The 25,651-nt window shown below is 34.2% G+C and overlaps 1 protein-coding gene across 1 annotated transcript; it reads right to left on the reverse strand.

Moving 5' to 3' along the window:
* Positions 1-1,424: 1,424 nt before the first annotated feature.
* LOC145258307 (uncharacterized) lies at positions 1,425-25,096 on the reverse strand. The gene is made up of 4 exons (XM_080116359.1): positions 24,658-25,096; positions 11,828-12,085; positions 7,152-7,238; positions 1,425-1,797 (listed from the first exon to the last, which is right to left on the reverse strand). The coding sequence occupies exons 1-4, from the start codon at positions 24,761-24,763 to the stop codon at positions 1,574-1,576; spliced, it is 675 nt and encodes a 224-aa protein (XP_079972485.1). The 5' UTR covers positions 24,764-25,096; the 3' UTR covers positions 1,425-1,573.
* Between the last annotated feature and the right edge of the window lie 555 nt (positions 25,097-25,651).

Here is a 25,651-nt window from a genome sequence, read left to right on the forward strand (position 1 = left end):
AGAACTAGAAAAATACATAATGCAAAACACTGAAAGAATAATCACAGGATCGAGAGACACTGAAAAAAATCAATAAAACAGAAAACAGAGGGACAAAGGATAAAACAAGAGAAGAAAAGTGGGAAGAGAAGCAACTACACAGAAGATTCATAAGGATGACAAAAGATGAAAATAGCGAAAACGCTTGGACATGGATGCGAAAAGGGCGCATAAGCCGAGAAACTGAATCTCTAATAAGTGTAGCACAAGCTTACTCTATAAAAACCAACCACATCAAAGCAAAGATTGACAAAGCACAAGAAAACAGCAAATGCAGACTCTGTGGACAGAGAGACGAGACGATAAACCATATAGTAAGCTAATGCAGCAAACTGGCCCAAAAGGAATACAAGAATAGACACGACCAAGTGGGAAGGATAGGACACTAGGAATCATGCAAACAACTGCACCTCGAACGCACAGACAAGTGGTACAAACATAAGCCGGCAACAGTACTTGAAAACAAGAATCAAAAAATTCTATGGGACATGGACATACAAACTGATAAACCCATCCAAGCTAGAAGACCAGATGTCGTAATAATTAACAAGAAAGAAAAGTCCTATTAAATCGTAGACTTTGCTGTCCCAGCTGACCACAGGATGAATATCAAAGAAAAAGAGAAACGGAGCAAATACACAGAGTTAGCCCGAGAGTTGAAAGGGATATGGATGATGAAGAAAATAAAGGTAATACCTATAATAGTAGGAGCACTGGGAACAATTTCGAAAAACTTTGAAAAAAAAAAAATGGGAGAAATTAGAATCAGAGGAATAGTTTCAAAGATACAACGAATAACGATAATAAAAACAGCTGAAAGATTAAGGAAAAACTCTTGAATGAGGAGACTGATACCCATGAGCCACATGCGTGGCCCGGACAAACTGCTGCAAAAGCAAGATATGAAGAAATGTAACAATGAACCAAGAACATTGAAGCTGCATATCACCGCCCCCACCTAAAGAGTGATGCCAAATAGTCGAGAAGGATCAAGGAGGATAGAAAGACCGGGGAGAGAGCCCTGACCAGACATCTGCTGGACAAGTGCCAAGAAAACTGAGACCTTGGGGAGGCTTATTGCTACTCCAATTCCAGTAGAGATCAATGGCCGCTGCCAGCAAGAAATAGATGGTAAGCGGCTGTTGCAATAACGCAAATTCATTTGCAAATGTTATCGAAAGAGATGGAGATTACTGGAAATCTGGGGAGACTTGTTGTCACTCAGCTTCCAGGGAACACCACAGGTTGTTTTCAAGGAGTGATCTTTGATGGCTTTCGTGAAAGCGCCTTAAAGTATTCGATACAGAAAAGAGTCCTTAAAAGAAATGAACAGATAATTGAAAATTAAATTGATTTCATGAAATAATTAAGTGAACACGAGGAAATAAATTTTGTAAATAAGATTTTATTCATCCAATATAGAGCATAAGGAAGGATTAATAAAAAAATAAAAAAGAAAGAAAAGAAAGAAAAAGAAACGCCATTGCTCAAAGTTGGACGTGCTCTCTTTCTAAGTGGAGACGATGCTTTCGTCTTATTCAGCCTGAGTAACTTTCGGTTTAAATCTGTCCCCATTCTCTATCGCAGCAAAATGTGTTGTTAAGCATCCGAGGTGAGCATGGTACCACTTGTAATGATACCTTCCATAAAACGTCATACACATATGTTCGTATCTCGAAGAAACGCTCAAGTGATCAAAGACGATGCACAACGATATGTATCTGTTATGCCAACAAACTTTGTATCTGCGGTGATTATCTAAAAAAGAAAAGTAAATAAACTATTTTATCATATCTCTTAGATGAAACACTATTATTTACGGATCCTGTTCAAAATAATAAAACGTTACAATATAACATTATTTATTTTTACCTTTTTTTAATCCAACTTTAATAGAACGTTAGGGAGACAATACAATTCGCTGTTTCATTTCTCGTTGTGGCAAGAGTTGCTTCCCTTGATATAAAAAAACCCTTGACAATGTATTTGTTATAAAAAGAATGTTTTTTTCTCGTTCAAATCGTTAATTCAAAAACAAAAAGACATCTGAACTTTACACATTTATATATCCCTGACTAGTTTGTCTATTTCTCAGGCTCCTCTAGTTAAATGGGTTGCTGGTTCTCCAGTCTCTTCTCTCCTGGAGCGCCAATAAGGAATATGTTTGATAAGATTTGTGTACGTAATTTAGCGTCGGTTTTGTAGTCCATAGTCTTTTCGGGTTATAGCATTCGATTTTGCTTTCAACCTATTGTAATGTTTCACTTTTTTGTTTTTCTTTAAAAGAAATATTTGTTCTACTTTGTCTTCCAATTATTTGGTTTCTAATCCGGGTCTGTAATAAGATAATGCACTGTTTCTTATTTTATTTTTCTAAGATACGCGCATTAGAATTTATAAATTCATTTGAACGGGAATTACAGCATTCTCCCCGCACCAAACCTTTTGGGTCAAAAAGCAGGATGCTTGAGAAATAGCTGACGTAGTTGAAAGCACATTTTATCTTCAAAACTATGAATTTTTGACCAATCAGAGATCGATTTGAAAACTTATTTTTTGCAAGCCTCTGGGAGCCTATAAAGAAATATAAAATGCCAGAAGAACTTCTCCCGTCAGCGAGAGGGACAACAGACTTCAGCAGAAAGACAAGTTGCAAATCGAAGCTCGCTGAGTCAAATCCAGTAGCTGAAATGACAGCTTTTCTCGCACGTCAAAAAACATTACTTGACTCGCTCTTTCTCTCACTTCGCCGCAACATGTAGTCGGACTCTTTCTCTCACACTCTTAAGTCTTCACCTTCTTCCCTTCCTTCTTTCATGCGGACTGCTACTTTTGCGCACACTAAAAAGTAATTTCTTTTCTTTTACCGAAAATAAACAAAAGGTTTTTTTTTAAATTTTTTTTTACATTATTTGGTAGTGCATTTATTTTTATTTATTTGTTTCGGGGGATTTATGCCAGTCCCCAACAATTATAAAAGTAAATGTTGATTGTTAGAAAGATAACTTAACCAAACAACATTTCGGAAAAACACTTGGTTTTGGCACGGCCACCGAGAGTAAGAAAAAGGCCCGTTAACTGAAAAATATCTGCAGGCAATGTAGGTAAGATTTGTCAGACTGTCAGTACTATATATGGGCGATTTGAAAAAAAAGAAAATTTTAAAATGAAAAATGAACACAGTTCGATTAATACTTAAACTGAACTTTATTCAATATAAAATATAAATATTATCTATGTAAAATTAAATAATTTTAAAGCAATATACAATTTAATACTGATAAAACTGAATTATGAATTTAGGGAACAAACAGTTAAAGAAACATTAAACACAAATATGTTTTGGCCTTCGGGACAAGATCACAGTGTAGTTTCTGTTTTGATGCTACACTTCACCTTTTCTGACCTCGGTCGGCGGAGGAGAAATCTTTCATGACAGATTATTTTTGTTCTTATCCAGAGTGCCCCTTATTGGGAAGCTGGATTTTGCCCACAAGATTATATGTTGAAATATTTAAATAACTATTACTTTAAATACAGAAATTATATTTAAAGTTTTGATTTTCTGTTCTTCTATGTCCATTTTTTCCCCATGTTTTTCATCAAAATGTGTAGCGTATTAGTTGTCTCACAGGCTATCATCAGTGATCGCTCACTGGCAGTAACCTGTGGTGTTCCCTGGAAATTAAGTGACAACAAGTCTCCCCAGATTTCCAGTGTTCTCCACCTCTTGGCCACTTGTGGAGATGATTGCATGTTATCGCAACAGCCGTTGTCACTGATTTCTTGTTGGCATCGGCCATTCGTGTTTCCTGGGGGTTGGGTGACAAAATACCTCCCCAAGGTACCAGATTTGAACTGCACACTTCCAGTGGAGATATGGTTAGTACTCTCCCACCTCGGTCTTTCCATCCTCTCTGACCCTTCACAACTAGTTGGTGTGGCGCCAGTCGATGTCATCTGCACCAGTTTATTATTATTATTATTATTATTATTATTATTATTATGATAATAATAAAGCTGATTGTGCAGTGTACGCACGTGTATTTTAAATATTATTTTTAAGTTAAATTAAATTTTGGGTTTGTATTATCGTACACACAGATTCAAAAAAGTTGTCAAAAACAAATATATAACAAATAAATGTTATCAAAGGCAAGATAAGTTACTCTTCTACCTAACTCGATATGTTTTTAGGGGTTATTATTATTATGCACATTGATTCGAAAAAGTGGTAAAAAATCAAATATATACCAAATAAATGTTATAAAAGGCAAGATAAGTTACTCTTCTACCTATCTGGAAAGGTTTTTAAGGGGTTTACTCACTTTAAAACGTGTAATCGCTTCGAAAATCATAAAATGTTTATCGATATATTTTAAAAAAGAAAAATGTCGCCATGCTTGCTATTGAACTCGGTAATGGGAAAATGAGTTCAAACAAACAAATTATGCAAAATACTGTTAGAAACCCACCTATTATATGTCCGCCTATATCATGCTAACATACATTGAGTTAGTTTCTAACAGTGTTTTGTATAATTTTTTTGTTTAAACTCGTTTTCCCAAACTTACCGTGTGCAACAGCAAACATGCCGCCATTTGCATTTTGCCCAATATATCGGCAAACACTGTATGTTTTTTTAGCGGAATAAACACTTTACATTCAATAAAAATACTAAAAATTTATCCAGTTTGGTAGAAAAGTAACATATCTTGCCTTTGCTAACATTTATTTGTTATATATTTGTTTTGTTTTACCACTTTTTCGAATCTATGTGTATAGTAAAACAAACCTGTCATGTGAATTACTTATACTTAAAATGTTATAAACAAACAAAAACTTGAAGTTTTAAATATATTTCAAAGAAATAAATTACGCCTCGTGCTAAAATATTGAAAATTCACCGACCGTAAAAATTAAAAAAAAAAAAACTGCCGTAAAAAATGCTAACTTTAAAATATTTGGAAATACTTAGTGAAAAGTTTTATTTATTATTAAAAGAACGGACTGAAAAAAAAGTTCAAAAACTAGTTCACTTTGTTTGATTAAAATTATCCCTATTATACAATTATAATAATTATTATCCAAATGGAGAATTGTTCTTTCGCTTTAGAACATACATGGACAATCGGTAACACAATCGGTAGCCATATTTTTTTATGCATGTTAGCGTGACCACGTGGTTGAATACCGGAAACTTTCTATACCTACAAGTTGATCAGGAAGTGACGTTACGCTGTCATGTTCACCGGCCTACTCTCTCGGTGGTTGTGGTTTTGGTGAGTAAAAATAGGGCGAAATGATCAATGAGAATTGCGTTGAGTCGTTTGGGTAGTTAGGGTAGTATCAGTTTCATTGCTGTTCCAAATGAGGCTTATGTCATTCGAGAATGTATGAGGGACGGGTTCGAATACTAATGTGACTTGTCTTATATTATTATTTAAGTTTTGCCATCCTAAATATTAAACAGAAAGGCTTACGGTTAGTATCTCACAAGCATAAAATAAAATTGTATTATACAGTAACTGTGTATTAGATTAAAATTTTTTTTTCCATAGACCAATTGTGGAGGTATATTTTATAACTGTTAATAGTGTCTCTATAGCTGTAATACTATCCCTCTTACAATTCATCGAATGCGGAAAGTGTTACAGCAAAAGTGAAGAATTGAAATATCAAGTTTCTTTTATAGTCTTCAATTTATTTGTAGTAGAATGTCAACATTGCCTTGATACGCCCCTCTCTTACAATTTCAGCTGGATGGAGCAGAAGGCGGAACGTCCGCTTACGTTGATCGCCAAGTTTCATTCTCATCTTTTTCTCCAATCACCTTCCAATTGTTGATGTAATTCTGCAACTGAATCGGCATACCTCAAATACAACCAATAGAATATTGATACTATTGTCCATACTCCAATCCTTAAATTATCCAAACAATCACAGCCGTATTCTAAACACAACGTCTACTCACACCCCTGATCTACGTTCTCTTTATCTATGTTATGATTTTTATTTACTATCCTGCTTATTTTGATCATTAGTTGGTAAACTCATAAAAATTAAAATCACATTACTTTAGCAGAGTTAGGTAACGTGCATATATTACTATGGGTGTAAACCATCTGTCAAAATAAGTGACTTCTTAGTTAGTTAGTTAATTCGTTATATTTGTACGTATTAGATTAAAGCATAGGCAGAATAGATAATATTATTTAACTTCAAATTTATACTATCTTTGTTGTTGTTTTTTTTTTCTTTTTTTTGTTTCTTTTTGTTTTTATAGACTTGTACATATACATTGGAGTGGGGTGGTTCTGTGTTTAGCTCATGGATTTGAAAATTCAAGAGTTGGAGATTTGTACCATGTCAGAACAATAATGGTAAACTACATATATACACATGCATATACTAAACATAATGCGTAATACATAAGTACATATAATATCTCGACAACATTTAAAAAGGAGGACACAAAATAAAACCAGGGAGGCGTTAAGAGCTCTACCGGAAACACCCATTTCAGTGTCTCATATCGAACTCTCCCCAACCACCCACACACAGGTAACGCTTATGGGGAAGAGAAAAAGTTAATAGAACTGATTCTATTTGCAAGTAAGTGTGATCATAATCCTCATTATCGATTCACTATGTACTGACTGTTAATCACGTTGACACACCGGTTCCCGTCAGATTACCGAAGTTAAGTAACATTGAGCCTGGTCATTACTAAAATGGGTGACCAATTTGGGAAGTCCAGGTGCTGTATGTAGGAGGACGTCGACACCTCCCTGCAAAAGGTTGCAGAAACCTAACGTCGTCATCTCCCCTAACGGGGATATACATGCGACTGTGGACCGCTTGTGAATTTCATACTCCCATGAAACCTCCTCCTTCGGAGGAAGGCAGTTAAACCCTGAATAGGGTTGGTGCTGCACACACACACACACACACACACACACACACACACACACACACACACACACACACACACACACACACACACACACACTGTTAAGCATAAAATCATATTTTCATCGTATCATTGCATATTACTGACCAGAAAAGAAGGCATCCATTTCTTATATAAAAAAATAAAAGTCAACACTTACACAACCAATGACTCCAAACGTAGTGTCCGAATAGTTGAAGGGAAACGTGCATGCCGTAATGTGGACGAACACCGTCTTTGACGCAAACTGGAAGAGAAGAGAAAGCATTATTAATAAAATGATATCAAATATTGTGCACTCAATTATAAGCGAATAACAATAAGATTCCAGTCGCATATAACATACAAATAAATGAAAAGTATTAAATAATATTTGAATTGATTTCTTGATATTAATTCTTGATTCATTTATACATAACTGCTCTTAGCTGCGTTTTGTGTTGGTGCTAATCTTTACGCGAAAAATACCACTAAACAAACGATTATTGAGTATACAAATTAAACATAGGTCGGCAGATGAAGGACACCACCGTTCAAATAGTCCTGACTCTGCTGAAATGATTGTCGAAAACGTATACTCGACTGATAGATATTAGCTTTGCTTAAAGATATGGCACAAAGTGAGAAGATGGGCAATAAGACCAAGGTACTAAGAACGGAGTGCACCCTGTCGTCGCAAAAATAGCATGATGAGCATCTCTATCGGCATTTTCTGGTTAGGGCGTTTTAGTCGATTAGCAACAATCTAGCCCCTCATCAAAGAAGAATGTAACGGCGTGAGGGTGCATTTCCTAGCACTAACAAGGGCCATACCAATGAGAACAATCTACTCTCTCATTGCAAAATTTATATCAATGACAGATCCTCCGTTGGTATGTCTACCGTTGATGTTTAAAAGGCAGTTGACAGAATAAGCATGGCGCTATATTTTAATAATTCTTAAAGGTAACCATAAAAGAAATTAATAAACACACACACACACACACACACACACACACACACACACACACACACACACACACACACACGCACGCACGCACGCACGCACGCACACACACACACACACACACACACACACACACACACACACACACAAAAGTACCATTTTAATCTGAAATATTCTCGTAATATTTGAACGCCAAAATTTTACTAGAATGTCCTAAATTAGAATGATTTTTTTAAAGAACAGTTATGATTTCTTTACTTTACCTGTTGTGAAAATATGTGTTTTAAACTTTTTATATTACGATATATCGATTTTTTTTCGTGGGATACTTTTTGAAGTTTAAAAATATCTCACTCATTGTTTTACTGAATGCATAAATATATGTTCGACGAGCAGCAAATGTAAAATAATGTAACTTTATCAAAAATATATAAAAGCCTTCTTGCAATGTGCTGTAAGTTTTACACAGTAATGTATATATACAGTAGCGTCCAAAACTAAGGGACAAAATTTTAAAACCTAATATTTGTTAGAAATAACAAGTGTGAAAAGCTGAAATTTTGACAACTGGTAGACCTTATCATCCATAATAACATAATAAAATCTGAATCATTTGCAAAGGATAGAAAAAGAATTATAAGAATGATTTATTTATTTTCAAAACAAGAACATCCAAAAGTGATACATGCACACACATTTATGTGTAAATCTATACTCCCATAAATTTTATGTGTATTGATATTCATATTAAAACCCTTTTCCTATTTATTCAAAAAGAAAATACAACTTTGTTATATATGGGTCATGGAATCGCATTCATCTGCAAAAAATCCAGCTAATCTGCATATTCTTTTAAAAATTCATTTGAACTAATTCCCTATTAGTTTTTTCAGTTTTCTTATGGAGTAATCACCGTTAGTTAACCATTACGTGTAATTATATTCATGCAGATATTCTACATGATTTATGCTTGTGTAATATTTGCGTAAAAGATTATAGTAAACACAAACCTCTTTCTCTCTCTCTCTCTCTCTCTCTCTCTCTCTCTCTCTCTCTCTATATATATATATATATATATATATATATATATATATATATATATATATATATATATGTATGCATGTATGCGTATATATTTTTGTTTAAAAGAATTGCCGGCCAAACACCACTGTCAGTTTTTGATCTACAGACATGAAACTTAATATATAGAATATTCGGACCCATGCGAAACTTTATATTTGAGTTTCAGCCAAGGAAAACCTGTGCAAAGGTGTGAATATTAAAAAAAATGGAATTTTCCAGGTGAAGGTCGAACGCCGGTATTACGAATATGCATGCGTAACGTAATAGTTATTGGCTCATGTTTTAATTTTTAGACTTGCAGCAAACATGTCTTCATAACTCAGGCATTAACGCCAAAGGAAAAAGTAAATCGTAAGCTAAACGTTTTGGTTTCGATTCTCAGTGGTGGCGTACCAGTCATTTTTTAAAAACTTTTTAAATCATTACTATATATTGGATCCAATAGAATATGATAATAAATACAAAGTCTGCATAAATCAAAATATCATATTTAAGCATATTTTACGACCGGGCAATGCCAGACGACCTACTAGCATATGAATAAAGGCAAAACATAAACTCACAATTAAAAACATGGGCAAGCTCAATATATATATGGGAGGTGTAAGAAACATAAAAACTATGTTGTTTTTAATTTTTTTACATGTTTTATTTTTATATTTTGAGCGGACCTCCGCTCTTAGTCACAAAGTGTAGTGAAGTATTTTTAGTCAGGTTTTATGCGTGAGTGTACAAACCTCTAATAAACGATTAATTTGCAACATAAAAGCACAGAGTAATTAATCGGCACCTGTTTTTAAAACAAAACAACGAAAAGGTTTATTTCGAAAAAAAATAAGGACTGTGTCCGAGGTTAAAGCAAGCAAAGGAACAGACAGATGTTCTCGTGTCTTGAAGTGTCTCCAGGTTGTTTAGTGGAGGTCTTCAGTGAAGTAGTCGCAGCCTGGGAGGATTCCATGGACAGAGAGAGCAGAGAGATCTGTCTTCTTTGGTGGTCTGAGCTCCTCTACTGGCCGCTGGCTAGTTCCCGACAGCGGTAATTAATTCCTTAAGGGACATATAGGATTAATGTGCCCTACTAGCTGACTGGTTAGTACGCAGCCCCATCAGTCAGCAAGGGGGCATTAATCCGCAAGAGAAAATAGTTCGTTATGGTGACTGCTATCTATCTATCTATCTATCTATCTATCTATCTATCTATCTATCTATCTATCTATCTACGAGGGGCGTGCAATAAGTAATGCCCTTGACGTACTTCCCATAGCAGTAGAGCAACGAAACTTGGCACAGTTAGGAAACACCCAGATTATGCATTTCTCCCATCATTTGATGCAGCTCTGGAGACCGTTTTTGTAGAACACCCCAGGTTGGTCCTCCAACCACGAGGTAACTTCAGAAATCAAGGCTGCATCATCTGGGAAACGCTTTCCTTCAAAAACAACTTCATGGCCGGGGAGAGGTGAAAGTCAGAGAGTGCCAGGTCAGGAGAGTATGGAGGATGGGGAAGGATTTCATAACCACACGCCCGTGCTTCTGATCTGGCGACATGCGAGTTGTGGATCGGAGCGTTGTCCTGCAGGAGGAGGGTACCTTTGCTGATCTTGTCCCGCCTCTTGATTTTGATAGCTTCCCTTAATTTCCTCAAAAGTGAAGCATAATAGGTTCCTGTAATTGTGGTACCCTTTGCCAGGAAATCTGTCATCACTACTCCGTCCTGGTCCCAGAAGACTGTGAGCATGACCTTGCCAGCAGAGGGCTGCACCCTTGCCTTCTTTGGAGGTAGTGAGTCCAAGTGCTTCCACTGCATTGACTGGGCTTTCGTCTCAGGATCATAGTGATGGACCCAGGTTTCATCCTGTGTAATCAGTCTTTTGAAAAACTTTGACTCATCTTCTTGGTACATCTCCAAATTCATCCTCGAGCACTCGACGCGTTCTCGCTTCTAGAATCGTGTGAGCAACCTGGGAATCCATCTGGCAGACACCTTATGCATATGCAAATGGTCATGAATGATAGTTTCCACAGACCCTGTACTAATCTTGACATCTTGGGCTATTTGACGAATAGTAATGCGCCGATCTTCCAAAATGGCAGCTTCAACTTGACGGACAGATGCCTCATCAATGGCAGAAGGGGGGGGGCGACCAGATCTGGGAGCTGTTTCCACAGACTTCCAGCCATGTTTGAATTCACGATGCCAGCATTTTACAAGGTCATATGATGGGGCATTATCACCATAAGTTTCTTTCATTTCATCAAAAGTCTCCTGTGGTGTGCGTCCTTTCAAATACAAAAACAGGATTACTGTTCGACATTCAACAGGCTCCATTTCACACCTGAATCAGTTCAAACACCTGTAAAACAGAAACCACAATCAGTTCAGAGCTGTAATTTGCCACATAACCCGTAGTGATATAAATCATTGCACATGCAAAATTTCAGCTAGATCAGACAACTGGAAGTGGGTCAGGAGCATTACTTATTGCACGCTCCTCGTATCTATCTATCTATCTATCTATCTATAGTCATCCACAGACAGACTGTTTCGTTGTATAACCGTTCCACAGTGCGGCTAGACTAGAAACTACCTCAAGCCAGGATTGAAACGGCACTTCTTACTGTTAATCTATATGTACATATAATCTAAACACACAAGCAAAAAGATAAGAAATAATGCACAAATACCAAAACTTAATTCATTAAACTATTATCTTCATTCCTCACACAGAACTCTTTTCAAATAGATTTCATATCATCTCATTAACCCGTATCCTCGAGTCGATTTCCGCTTTGATAAGAAAACTTACTTGGAATTAAGACGCCGTGAAAATGTACCCTCATGCAGCAAATGCCAACGTAACCATGCCATCTGCAAAGTATCCCGTTGTTGTCACTTCCGGTCGAGTTGACATTCAATGCAGTACTTTCTTCTTCCTCTAGAGTCACCACGGTCGATAGATCATCAACAGGTTTTATTTCCTCATCGAAGTCATCAAAACTTGTAACATCTTCTACCGTCTTTTCAGGGGCGCCGCGGAGCAATGTTTGGAGACTCTCTTTCAGATCTGCAAAGAAATAATAACGCAATGTACTCATTGATTTACTATATATTAATTAGCAATAGTTAGTTTAGGGTTAGGGTTAGGGTAGTATACTATTGGGCTTAATTTTAAATATAGTTTATTGTTGTGACCCTGGAAGGTCGCTAAGGAAAACAGGGACACGGAGATGAGTTAGAAAAGTAAAATAAATAATAACCCCCCCCCCAAAAAAACGGCATACAAAGAGGAACCGCCGTAGAAAGTACCGGCAAGGCGGTGGACTACGAAAGTACAATGATCAATATTTACCTCTCTTTCACCACGAGATGCTGTGACACAAGGTCGGAAGGTGGGAAAATGAGTCAGTGCTCCAAAAGTAGGGCACCTCGGCCCTGCAAAATTATGACTGAGTAGCACCGTCAGCATTCCTCGGTGAGAGCGTCTAAAGCAACAAGCAATAAACTTACTTTTTTCCGAAAACCGAGAGGCAAGGCCTACATGGAACATTTTGCATCAGTCTGACAGCAAAATGGTCACCGGAAAGACATAGTTTCTGTCGGACTGATTGTGGAGATTGGAACCTCGACCTATGTGTACTGCGAAAGTACACTGACAACGCCAAGAGTCTTATTTCTCCGTCATTTCTACAATTCACAAGAGTTCATCTTTAATGCATGAGCGAGTCCCCACAACATTTATATATAAAAAAAAACTCGTCTCGCTCCAAGTAATGCAGTTTCCTTTTTTCACCTGTGTACATGCAACTAAACGGGACTTCCATGAACAAGGGTTCTTTTCATGAACAAGGGTTCTTTCCAAGAATATCCCATCTTAGAAATGCTATACCATAAGGCTGTTTCTCACATGACTACAACATTGTCGTTTTCAAGTTCAATGTTAACAAATAATTGTCACGTTATTTGGTTTGATAAACAAATTCGGACCATTAAATCCATATTTTCTAATCTTCTCATGGTGTTGTTCATCGCCATCTGACAATCTTATTAATCATTATCCTCGAGTGGACTTTTGTTCTTTATAAGCTGCGACCTATTAGTATAAAAATTCATTCCGAGATATTATTAACACAGCTTGATCCTAAGATAAGCACATATCGATAAATGCAAACGGATAATAGAAATAAAATAAGTGCCTCTGTCATAAATATGTCCCACATTGTCGGTCAAGCTCCAACCTCTCTATCTCATCATCACATCCCTGTGTCTGATTTACAAGTGCTTTGATGGAATGTGCTCTGGTTATGAATTCGTTGCACTTGTGTCTTCTCAACTAATTCGACAAGCAGCAAAATCTCACCCCTTCACTGTTGAGATCACTAGATGCCAGAAAGCCTTCTACTCTAATAGTGTCTTCCCTCAAAACCGTTAGACTTTGGAATTCTTTCCCTGTTCTCTGCTTCCTTGACTGTACTAACCTGCAGAAGTTTAAATGTAATGTGAACAGATGTCTCATTGCTCAACTCCCCACAGTCCTCTGTTAGACATAATCCAAAATAGTATCCCATTATGTTCCAAGTTGAAGTATGCCTTGTTACTCTATCATAAAATAACTAAAACTCACTTGATTCAAAAGAAACTTTTTTATATAAGATGAGTCAAAATATGGAAAGTCTTATGGGATTATGTAATAGTATGTATAAAAAGTCTACATAGCTTCGTTAGATATTCAGGTTTATAATTGTATGTAATATAAACTATTTTAAGACTTGTTCCTTTTTAATGTAACATCTTAGGTAAAGAATCCAATAATAATAATAATAATAATAATAATAATAATAATAATAATAATAATAATAATATCTACAAGTTCTACATCCCCATCACCCATCCCCTCCCATTGTCTCATCACCGCCCCCCCCCAAAGTGTGATACCAAATAGCTGAGAAGGGCCAAGGAGGATGGAAAGACCGAGGAGAGAACGCTGACCAGACCTCTGCTGGACAAGTGCCAAGAGAACTGGGACCTTGGGGAGGCTTATTGCCACTCCAATTCCAGTGTAGACCAATGGCTGCTGCCAGCGAGAAATCAATGGCGAGAGGCTGTTGCGATAACGCAAATTTATTTGCAAATGATATCGAAGAAAATGGAGAGTGCTGGACGTCTGAGGAAACTTGTTGTCACTCACTTCCAGGGAACACCACAGGTTTTCAATCGGAGATCTTTGATGACCTATGTGAAAGCTCCACGTGAGCCAATAATAATAATAATAATAATAATAATAATAATAATAATAATAATAATAATAATAATAATAATAATAATGCAAATTCGACTGCAAAGGTTATCGAAAGTGGTGAAGAGTACTGGAAATATGGGGAGACTTATTGTTACTCAGACTCCAGAGACCACCACAAGTTGTTCTCAATGAGAAATCTTTGATGATGGCTTCTGTGACTAATCTTAGTGAGTAAATAATATTAACTCTTAAATAATAACGCTTAAACTACTGATCACATAACACTGAAATAAACAGGAAACAATAGTCTTACACCAAGAATCAACAAGGAAAATCTTTGTTTGGATGGATGACTAACGCGTACAGAAATATGCCACCAAGTTGAAATGCAAAATGTCCTTTCAAATTTGCCGACATAATTTTATTACTTTTGCGCAAATTCATTCATAATTTGAAGTGGTTCAATTTTAAATCTTTCTTATCTATCTGTCGATAGCTCAAACTGTTTTGAACGCGGCTGGAGCACTAAATGTTTTGGTTTCGATTCTAGTTGATTGCACCCAAGTCATTTTTGAAATCTTTTGAAATCAGTACTATGTATTAGGCACAATATAATATTCAATATAGAATTGGCTCTGTAATAATAAATACGAAATTTGTATGAATATGTTTAAGCATATTTTACGACTGGACGCCCCCCCTCTCCGGCAGTATTTTAATAAAATTTAAATACCATGTATAAAAATATACTAAGAAGACAACAGAAGGGGTTCCGAATTTCTCCCCACCCCTCAATGTACCGAGTCTTTCTGTGCTTTCTCTAAAGTAGCTGTTGGGAGAGATCCACATTAAAACTTCAAACACGTATATCTGATTTTAATGAAATTTTAAAACTTTCATTTTCTTCCGAGTATATTAGCATGTAAAATGGAAGCAGTTAAAAAAGAAAGTAATATGGTATTATATATATATATATATATATATATATATATATATATATATATATATATATATATATATATATATATATATATATATATATAGTTTGGGGAATCCACACGAGAATAATATTCGGAAAATTCTGTATAGTTTAATTGCTATAGATATTTTCCAAAATTACAACCAGCTCTACTCACATAGTAAGCACTGTTGAAGTAAATACTGAAAACAGATACATAAAATAATAATAATAATAATAATAATAATAATAATAATTCTGATTTCATTTATCAACGTCTCTATGGAAAGGGATGGGATTCATTTCCAGAGATTTCCCTTAATCCCGGCTTCAAACCAGGAGCTTAAAAAATCGAGGGTTTTCCTAAGGATGTTGATGGTACCTACAATTGCAGAGGTCTGAAGGCCGCCTAAAACATCGGGGATTTGTAGTTTTTCAATTGATGACTGCTTTATCCTATGGAAACCCACATGGGGGACATCACAGACTTACACATCATACTCCAAAACCTACACCCAAAAATTAAATTCACCATAGAACAAAGCTCTACAAAATTACCCTTTATAGATATACTGATAAAGATTAAAAACAATCACATTATCACAGACATTTACCGCAAACCCACAGACACCCAACAATACCTACACTTTAAAAGTCACCACTCTAAAAGCTGCATAAAAGCGATTCCTTACACCCTAGTACGTAGAATCTGCACCATAGTTACGGACAAAAACCCGCGGACAATCCGACTCCAGGAACTACGAATGAATCTAAGAAAAAGAAAATACCCACCACTACTTACAGACAAAGGGATCCAATTTGCGATAAATATACCAGCAGAAGATTTGAGAACCCCTAAAGAACGAAACAAAGAACAAATCCTAACATACGTCTCCACACACAACACAAAAAACCCTGAGCTTTTCACAGAGATAACGAAAAACCTCATCCTACTTAACCAGAACAGCAAATTAAACAACTTCCTTAAAACAACAAAAATAATAAAAAGCAAACGCCAAATCAAAAACCTAAAACGCATTCTTACTTCATCCCAACTCAATCAAGACACAACAAAAGGAGTCACAAAATGCAACAAACAGCGAAGTGGAGTCTGCAACATAATATTAGAGGGAAACACAGACACATTCACGAACCCTATTCAAACATTCAAAATTAAAAAAGACCTAGATTGCACCTCAAAAAACGTGGTCTATGTTATAAAATGTGCAGCATGCGATAAATCCTACATAGGCGCCGCAAAAAAACCTTAGTAATAGAGTAGCTCTACATCGATCCAACATAAAAAATCGCAGAAAATAGACACCTGCTTGTATCACAGCACATACACACACGCAGTGGAGGCAAATTCGAAATAATGCTCATCCTCCAAACCGACAACTATGTCTACTTACTAACACAAGAAAAAAAAAACTTCATAGCAAAGTTCAACCCCGCTTTAAAAGTTTCCAAATAATTATACACATAGATGAGCAAAACACAAAATACACTTACGCGCATACTTGGGCAAATGTGCATCCTCACGCACGAAATGAAACAAGCACAATAAAGCGCGCGCGCACTTTCATCCATGTCCAGTATAATACCATTTCCCTAAACTAAACAAACAAAATACACCACTCCACCCACACCTAATAAAAGAAAATCTTTCTAGACAAAGAAAACTTTAACCAATATATGTGTGGTATGTGAGTGGGTGGGTGTATATGGGTGCGTGTGTATGTGTATATATATATATATATATATATATATATATATATATATATATATATATATATATACTCGGGTTTTTTATTCAAAAGTAATGGACTAATGAATTCAACGAGGTTGTTAGATAGTGCTCAATAAAAAGAGCTGATAATACTTGTTTATTGTTATATAAACATGCTCACATCCTGCTGCTACAAATAGCCACTTGTTTCAATCAAACAACAGATATCATCAGGCAGCGACTTGACTATTCAAAAGTTCAATGAATAACCTATTATTATTCATTGAACTTTTGAATAGTCAAGTCGCTGCCTGATGATATCTGTTGTTTGATTGAAACAAGTGGCTATTTGTAGCAGCAGGATGTGAGCATGTTTATATAACAATAAACAAGTATATATATATATATATATAGGTAGGTGGATGTGTGCGCGTGTATATATATGTGTGTGTAGGTATATATATTTGTATGTATATATAAGGGTGGATGGATGTATACGTATATGTACGTGTGTATATATATGTGTGTGTATGGGTGTGCCCCTACATATGCCTCTATATGTATGCGTGTGTGTATATGTGTATATGTACCTACATGCGTATGCATGTGTATGTATGCATGCATACATGTGTATATATGTGTGTGTGTATATATGTGTACGTGTGCGTGTGATTGTGTGTGCGTATGTGAATGTGTTTATATCATCTGTTACCGATATTCTATCTTATATGTGTGTGTGCGTTTACTTTATCTGGCTGATGACACGAGGTCCAAAGTTTCAAGATAATCCAGCTGATTCTGAAATAATTAAAATATAGTTTGAGAAAGTTAAAAGTATGCAAGTCGGTAGACAATTAAACCCTAATATGTTTGGCGCAATTATTAGCTGTTATCGTTTTTCAGTTTCAATTTCTCATCTGTTAACTATAAGATATCAAGGCTGGACAAAAACGGTAAGCTTGATTTTAATGGGTCCGAAAGAGAGGTAACGACAAAATCTTATTTTATATAAATAAAACAGTACATGTATGTGTGTGTGTGTGTGTAAATATATAACAGGTAAACTCTTAAACTACTGGCCACATAACACTGAAATTCCCAGAAAATAATATTTATGCACCAGAGATGGTTTATAACGAGTGATATCTTTGTTTATATACATGTATATCGCGTACAGACATCGGCAAATTTACACGTAAAATGCTTATTCCCGGTAGCCGATATTTGCGTTTTATGCGCATGCGTCAGATTCGCAGTGATTCGCTTCCCATCAAGCATGGGCTGGGCGCGATCGGCAATCATCGGTTTAAGTCGAACGTTGTTCAAATGTTGAAAGGTTAAATCAAATTTTTTTTTAATGCAATGTTTTTATTATTTGGTTGATGCGGGGTATTTTTTTATTGTTTATTTATTTATTTATTTATTTATTTCATTCAAGAGCTTGGCGCTCTTCGAGTCGGAAATCATTCGTGCTTACAATTCTTACACTTCATTTGTTTTGATAACCGTTTCTTCTTACGATATTAGACTGTCTACCCCTGTGTTTTCATTTCTTTTTCTACAATGCATAAGTTCATTCCATGCCTGACATTATCGGCAAGACTAGAATTTAGGTGGCAAAATAATCTCGATCCCTTTAAATATCGGTATTTCAGAAGTTAACAGTTTTAAATAAGCAGAACTTCTTTTTCTAAAATAGACAATATGAAAACAATTAAAAAACGAATAAACACTTTTTTCTTTTATTTTAAACAATATATACATAACTTTAAAAAAAAATTTAAACTATTTTAAAAGAATAAACACTTTTTATTTATTTTAAACAGAATTTTTAAAAAGTTTCCAGCAATATAATCATTTTAAAAATTTTTCAATAATATAAACATATTTTAAATAATATAAACAGAACTTTCTGTATTTTTTATTTTTATTTTAAACAATGTAAATAGAAGTTTGATATTTATGTATTTTTGGTACCGCGCTATTTTACAATAGTTTTTTCAGGTTAAATTCAAGTTTCACGATATCTTTTATTATTATTAAATTTTAAAGTGGAAGCACATAATAGTTACAAAACACCTTTCTCTCCCCCATGTTAAGAATGGCCTTCGAAACAATAAAATTATTATTTTAGCACGGTACATAAAATACATAACTACCGAACATTTTATCATTTTAAACGGTAAATTTTTACTTGGTTTCCACCTTAAGATTTTCTTTTAAAATGACAACTTTTTAACGGTTTTCTGGTATGCTGATAACGAATATCGCAAATGAGTAGTTTTTACAATATTAAACGATATATTTTTATATTAAAAGTGGTGGCCGTGGTTGTAAAAGAGAATTCACATGAAAATTAATAAATAGCAATAGAATACGTGTGTTTAATATTAATTCGTATCGTTTATAACTAGTCACGTGATTTAATAATAATCACGTGATTCAATTTTGAATTAAAAATAAATATTTTCTTCCATTGCTTAAAATTATAAAGTTCTATGTGTATTGTTTAAACTTAAATTTTTTTATATGTTCTGATAATTTAATATTTCTATTTCTATTAATATTGTTTATCATTAAAAATGGTATTCATTGTTTAAACTTATTTAAAAAAACACTGTTTGCATTGTTTTCATGTTAACGTAATGACGACTACAGGAATTTAGTTCCTTTTAGGTGATAGACATTATTTTGCCACCTAAACTTCAGTCTTGCCACATTGACACTTTTTGGCGAGTTTGAAATTTTTTTTTTAAATAAAAATAAAAATAATTTGAAATGGCCACTACTCCAAAAAATGGAACACCTAACTTTCGGTCACATAAGAAAGTTTCCCATGTTTTCATCGTGGCCACAAATTTCGTGTTCAATTTAGTACAGCGTTATAATTGAAAACTGATCCCCTATTTTTTTTTCAATTTTTTTATAATCTGAAACCTAAGTCTGTAATCGATGATATTGACAGGGAAAAAGTTAAAAAAAAAAAAAAAAAACAGGTGAGAACTGTGGAATTTAGACGAGAGTGAGGGGAAGAATCTCGCCAACGTCCACGAAAAAAAGAAAAACTTTTGGTGATAAATAGTTTGCAAAAAAAAAAAAAAAAAAAAAAAAAAATCTTAAAATAAAAAAAATATATTCAATCACTTTACGGCAGGTTTTTCTTATTTTTTTATTTATTGCATTTGTTTTTTTTTTTTCTCGGTTTTGTTTGTTTTGAAATTAGTCTGCATCAGTTAAAGCGCTCGGCTAAATCCGATAATTGCCGGTCGCGCTTGACGGGAATTCCCAGGAATCCGGGTTAAATTCTGCACGAGTGCCCATTTTTTCCATGTCTTTGTATTAAAAAAAAAAAAAAAAAATGAAATAACACGTACATTTCACTCGCTGTTTTGAATTTGTAAATTCGAAGAGAAACCTATATATCTTTTTCATGATTCATTTATCGATTAGACAAACAAATATTTTCAAATCGAACATTTTAACGCTTCTGAATGCGTGCGTTTTTCTTTATTTTTACATAAACCTTTTATACATTAATTCAAATAAACGAAGGCATACCTATATATCTTTAAAAAAAATTTTTTTGACCGATTAGATAAACAATTATAACTATCAAAGAAATATTCGGTGTAACATTTCAGATAGGTTTTCAAAGTTAAATTGAACTTTTTATGGTAACTTTTATTTTATTTTATTAAACTCTTAGACAAACAGAATAGTTAACAAGCACTTAGATAAACAGAATAGTTAACAAGCTCCCTCTCTATGTTAAGAATGTTTTTCTAAATAATGTGATTATTTCAGCATGGTTCGTACAATGCACAAGTACCAAAAATTCTTACGTTTTCGAATGCGTGCGTTTACTTTTATTTTTAAAGTACTAAGAATTTCAGACATTGTTTTTCCTTTATTCACAAAGTCATAAGAATTTCGGACGTTAACTCAAATATACGAATACATATCTACATATTTTCTTTATTTTTAACGGATTAGATGAACAAATATTAATTTCATACAAAAATTCTAACGATTCCGAGTGCGTGCGTTTTATATATATATATATATATATATATATATATATATATATATATATATATATATATATATATGTGTGTGTGTGTGTGTGTAAATTTTTCCAGTGCTTGCGTTTTTATTATTTTGTATTTTTCTGATAAAATTTCCTTACAAATTTTCGCATGCGCGTTCGTGGTTCTGTATTTTTTTTTTTTAGAAAATTTTCCTGAAATATTCACTGCATTCAAATAATTATACGATTATTATAACTCATACGTTCATTTTTATACAAAATAGCATTTTTCGTAACTATTCTTCTATATAAAAAATAGTAGACGTATGTGTGTGTAAATATTTAACAGGCAAGCTCTTAAACTACTGGTAACATACCACTGCAATTAATAGGAAATAGTAATTATGCACCAAGGATGGTTTATAACGCATAAAATCTTTGTGTAGGTTGATGAATAACGCATACATATCGGCATGTTGAACTCCGAAATGTTCTACTGGCTGACATGCTTATACCTCTTTCTGCGCATGCGCACATAAATTAATTTCTTCAAGAGTTCTTCTTTAGATTTAATTATCTTTTTCATCGGTAGAGAACACACCTGGAGCGCAAAATGTTTCGGTTTCGATTGTAGCTGATGGTAGTAAGGCATTTAAAAAAATACTTTTCTTATCATGTCTTTGTGTATATAAATGCATTGTTTTAAATCTATTTAAACATATTTGAGGACAGGCGGAATCAAAATATTTATTTACAGGATTGGAAAATAAAACTTTTCTTTTTTAATTTCTTACAGATACCTTTTGACAATTATTTTTTTGCCGGAAATTAGGTACTTATGTATGAGGACAGAATATTCAAATATATCAAATACAACCTGGCAACGCCGGGTACTTCAGCTAGTACTTAAATAAAAGATCAATTTTAAAACCATTGCGGAACTTTAAAACTAAAGGTTGGTAGAACATTAAATATATTGCGTTTAATAAAAACTATTTGTTGTATATATAGGTATATATAAACATAATTATACATATATATATATATATATATATATATATATATATATATGTATTTTATATATAAATATATATATTTAAATAAATGTTTGGAGGTACAAAATTTTTTATAAAGCTTTAAATAAAATACGCGGAAGTTTGTCTAGAGCTCTTTCGGCTATCATCTCGTCAGGAGGAAAATGGATAACGTAACAAAATAATATTATCTCGAAAGTTTAAAGAGCTCTAATGGGGAACTATTGAATATGCCAAAAGTACGGGGGCAAACTAAAATTAAATTTATTGTCGTTTAAAAACGCTTAAAATATTGGCACAACGAGGGAAGAAAAATAAAAGCAGGGAAAAAGATTCAAAGTTCCCCAAAGAGAAACAATGCGTTCGCTGTTTCTTTTTGCCGACACAAAGAAAATTTACGCACCGCGATAGAGACAGACTCCAAAATCTTTAAATGGTTTCTGGAGTCCGCTCTATGTAGCACCTCGAACCATTCTATTTTATATCTATCGGCACAGCATGGATTGTCGACCAAATGCTGACCAATAGCAGAGTCCAAGACTGCAGAAGGAGGGAGATTACCAGATCCTTGTCTGATTTTAGATGGAACGTGCTGATCAAAAGATGCAAGGATGTTCGCCCAATATAACCAAGATCGCACTGGCATTTAAATTGATACACAATATTGCTATTTTGGATGTAAGGCAAACTATCCTTGCGAAAAGAAGGAAGAGCAGGTCTGGCAGTGTCAGAAATTTCGTGAAAATAGCGAATAATTCCACCCCATCTTTCCAAGCTTATAACTCCTCGAAAAATGCAATTCAAGCCCTAAATTTTTTTTTTCAATTAAAGGAGCAAGGACCAAGATTTCATTAAAAAAAAAAAAAAAAAAACGTGTTTTTTTTAAAAAGGTTTTAAACTTCGGACTTTACAGGTAAAATTCTACAAGAACAATATGTTTTTTTTTTGTTTTAAATTTGAATATATTATGTATTGACCTTTTCTCTTCAATTTGTGAGTAAATAATTATGTACTTATCGGGGTCTAAATTAATTATTATTAGACATTTACAAAATGGGAGGCGTGAATTATTCGACCCTCTGTCTTTCCAAGCTTATAACTCCTCGAAAAATGTAATTCAAGCCCTAATTTGTTTTTCAATTAAAGGAGCAAGGACCAAGGTTCCATTAAAAAAAAAAAATAACGTGGTTTAAAGAAAGGTTTTAAACTTCAAACTTTACAGGTAAAATTCTAAAAGAACACTATGTCTTTTTTTTTTAAAATTTGAATATATTATGTATTGACCTTTTCTCTTCAATTTGTGAGTAAATTAATTATTTACTTTCGGGTTACTAAATTAAGTATTTACTTTTTAATAGACACTTAAAAATTGGGATGGGGGAGTCGTGAATTTAAAAAAAAACGTTTGTCTAAAATATTATATTCGATTTATTGGAAAGAACATAAAATTTCACATTGACCCTGAAAATATCGTAAAAATAGAATCAATAGAAAAATTTTGATAGATTTTTAATTGAAAAATATTGAGTTCGGAAAATTCATTACTGTTTAAAAAAAAAATATTTCTATTACTTTTAAAACAACTGTAATAGTTTATTTTGGAAGTATAATCCATAAAGAAAATAAATAACCCACTTTTAACAGAGAAATTACGAGATTTTTATATTGTATTCGCAGTTTCGTGTTAGGGGTGTCAAAAATTCCTACAAAAATTCTGATACTGCTAGAGCAGGTCTCGTAGTGTATACCAAACGCAAGGACACAGAATAGAAGCAGTCGTAAATACTTATGCGAATCTGTTTGGAAAGTCTATTACTCTTATCCCCAATCCACGGTATTTTTAAATAAACCGGGCATTTCAAAGGTCCAAACTTTTTAGGGGATTAAAAATCCGCAAACTTTTTGAAAATACAGTCATCAATAAGGTCAACAGGATAACCATTATTGATGAATATTTCCCTGATCTTATCGAGTTCGGCGTCTAATCTATTGGGTGAACAAATCATGAGGTTTCTATGTACCAAAGTATTAATTAAGCCGACCTTACGTGATTTTGGTACAAAAGACAACCAGTTCACATATAGGCCAGTAAATGTCCTACTGTCCTATATGTGAACTAGTTGTCTTTTGTACCAAAATCACGTAAGGTCGGCTTAATTAATGCTACAGTACAATCTGCATAAATTAAAATAGTACGTGTAAGCGTATTGTATGACCGGGCAACGCCGGGTTGCCAGCTAGTATATATATATATATATATATATATATACATATATATATATATATATATATATTGCTTTCAACTCCTCAGTTGTTAATTATACTGCATGATTACCGGACTGGATCTTGCAGTATATTTCCTATATAGTTATAGGAACATCATACGTAAAGCTATGATGGAGGATTTGTGTAAGAGAGAGAGAGAGAGAGAGAGAGAGAGAGAGAGAGAGAGAGAGAGAGAGAGAGAGAGAGAGAGAGAGAGAGAGAGACCATCTATCGATCCGGCCACTCCATTGTCATCGAAATTAATTAAGAGCTTGTGTAATTTCTGACATTTAGCAAGAGAGAAAACGGGAGAACAAAAGGGAAGAGGGAAAGGGAAGAGGCGGAGAGAAAGGGAAAGAAAACGTAAGTAAATATATAGAGACATACCTTCTATCGATCCGGTTACTTCATTGTCACCGAAATTAAGAGAAGCGGCCGATGCTAAGCTGAACCCAGTCAAGGCTAACACTGCGATTACAAGAAAATTGTTCATCTTGGTGACTTGGCCAATTTTTCACTTAGAAACCTGGACTCATTCAAATGCTGTCGACCTAACTGTACAAAGATCTGAAAGCCTGTGGTGTCCGTGATTAATTTGCCAACCACATTTATAGTCTTAAAAGGTCCGGTTCAATTGTCCCCACCACCCTCGCGAGCGATATCTAAATTGCAAGACTTCTTTTGTTCATAAACATCCTTCAAAGGTGTGTTCTTGAGATTCATTGCAGCAACAGGATCTCGATCGTGAATCTACTTAAATCTATTTAGCTATATTTGTTGTGTATAAGCAATTTAATGTGGATTAAAAGAACACTTGTAAAAATATGAAGAAAATAACCCATTTTTGTCAAGAAGGGATTGTATAGTATGTAGTATCTGCAATAGGATGTTATTTTTTCCTCCAATGATACCTACTTAACCATTAAGTATATATGTATGAAGGTCGTTTATATCAAAACAAATAAACTTGTCAGAGCACGATAAAATCGAATAAATAAATTAAAAAAATATTTAAAATATGATGGAATAGACTAAGTAAATCCGGTGTCTAGACAATTATGGCAATTTCATGATCTCCAAAAAGTTGTGTATCTGATAATAGTTTTCTTTGTTTTTGTTTTAATCGCATATGAGGAAATGTTTATTTTGTACAATGTTTTCGAACGTTTCAAGAGGTTCACGTGTGTCCTTGATAAATCCTTAACGAATTCCGCCACTCGATTTTTATTCATCGATGTATGTTTAGGTTTAAGCACAGATAAAGAGTGGGGGAAATTATTGATAGTGGTTTCAGCTAGACGTGTGTTTTTTGTGAAAGTAAGGACAGAGGGAACCATAAATTAGAGCTCAGGCGAGCATTTGTCATGAAACAACTCAAAAT

Source organism: Euprymna scolopes, chromosome 3 (genome assembly GCF_053919585.1).
Source record: "Euprymna scolopes isolate OS-2025 chromosome 3, ASM5391958v1, whole genome shotgun sequence".
NCBI lineage: Eukaryota > Metazoa > Mollusca > Cephalopoda > Sepiida > Sepiolidae > Euprymna > Euprymna scolopes.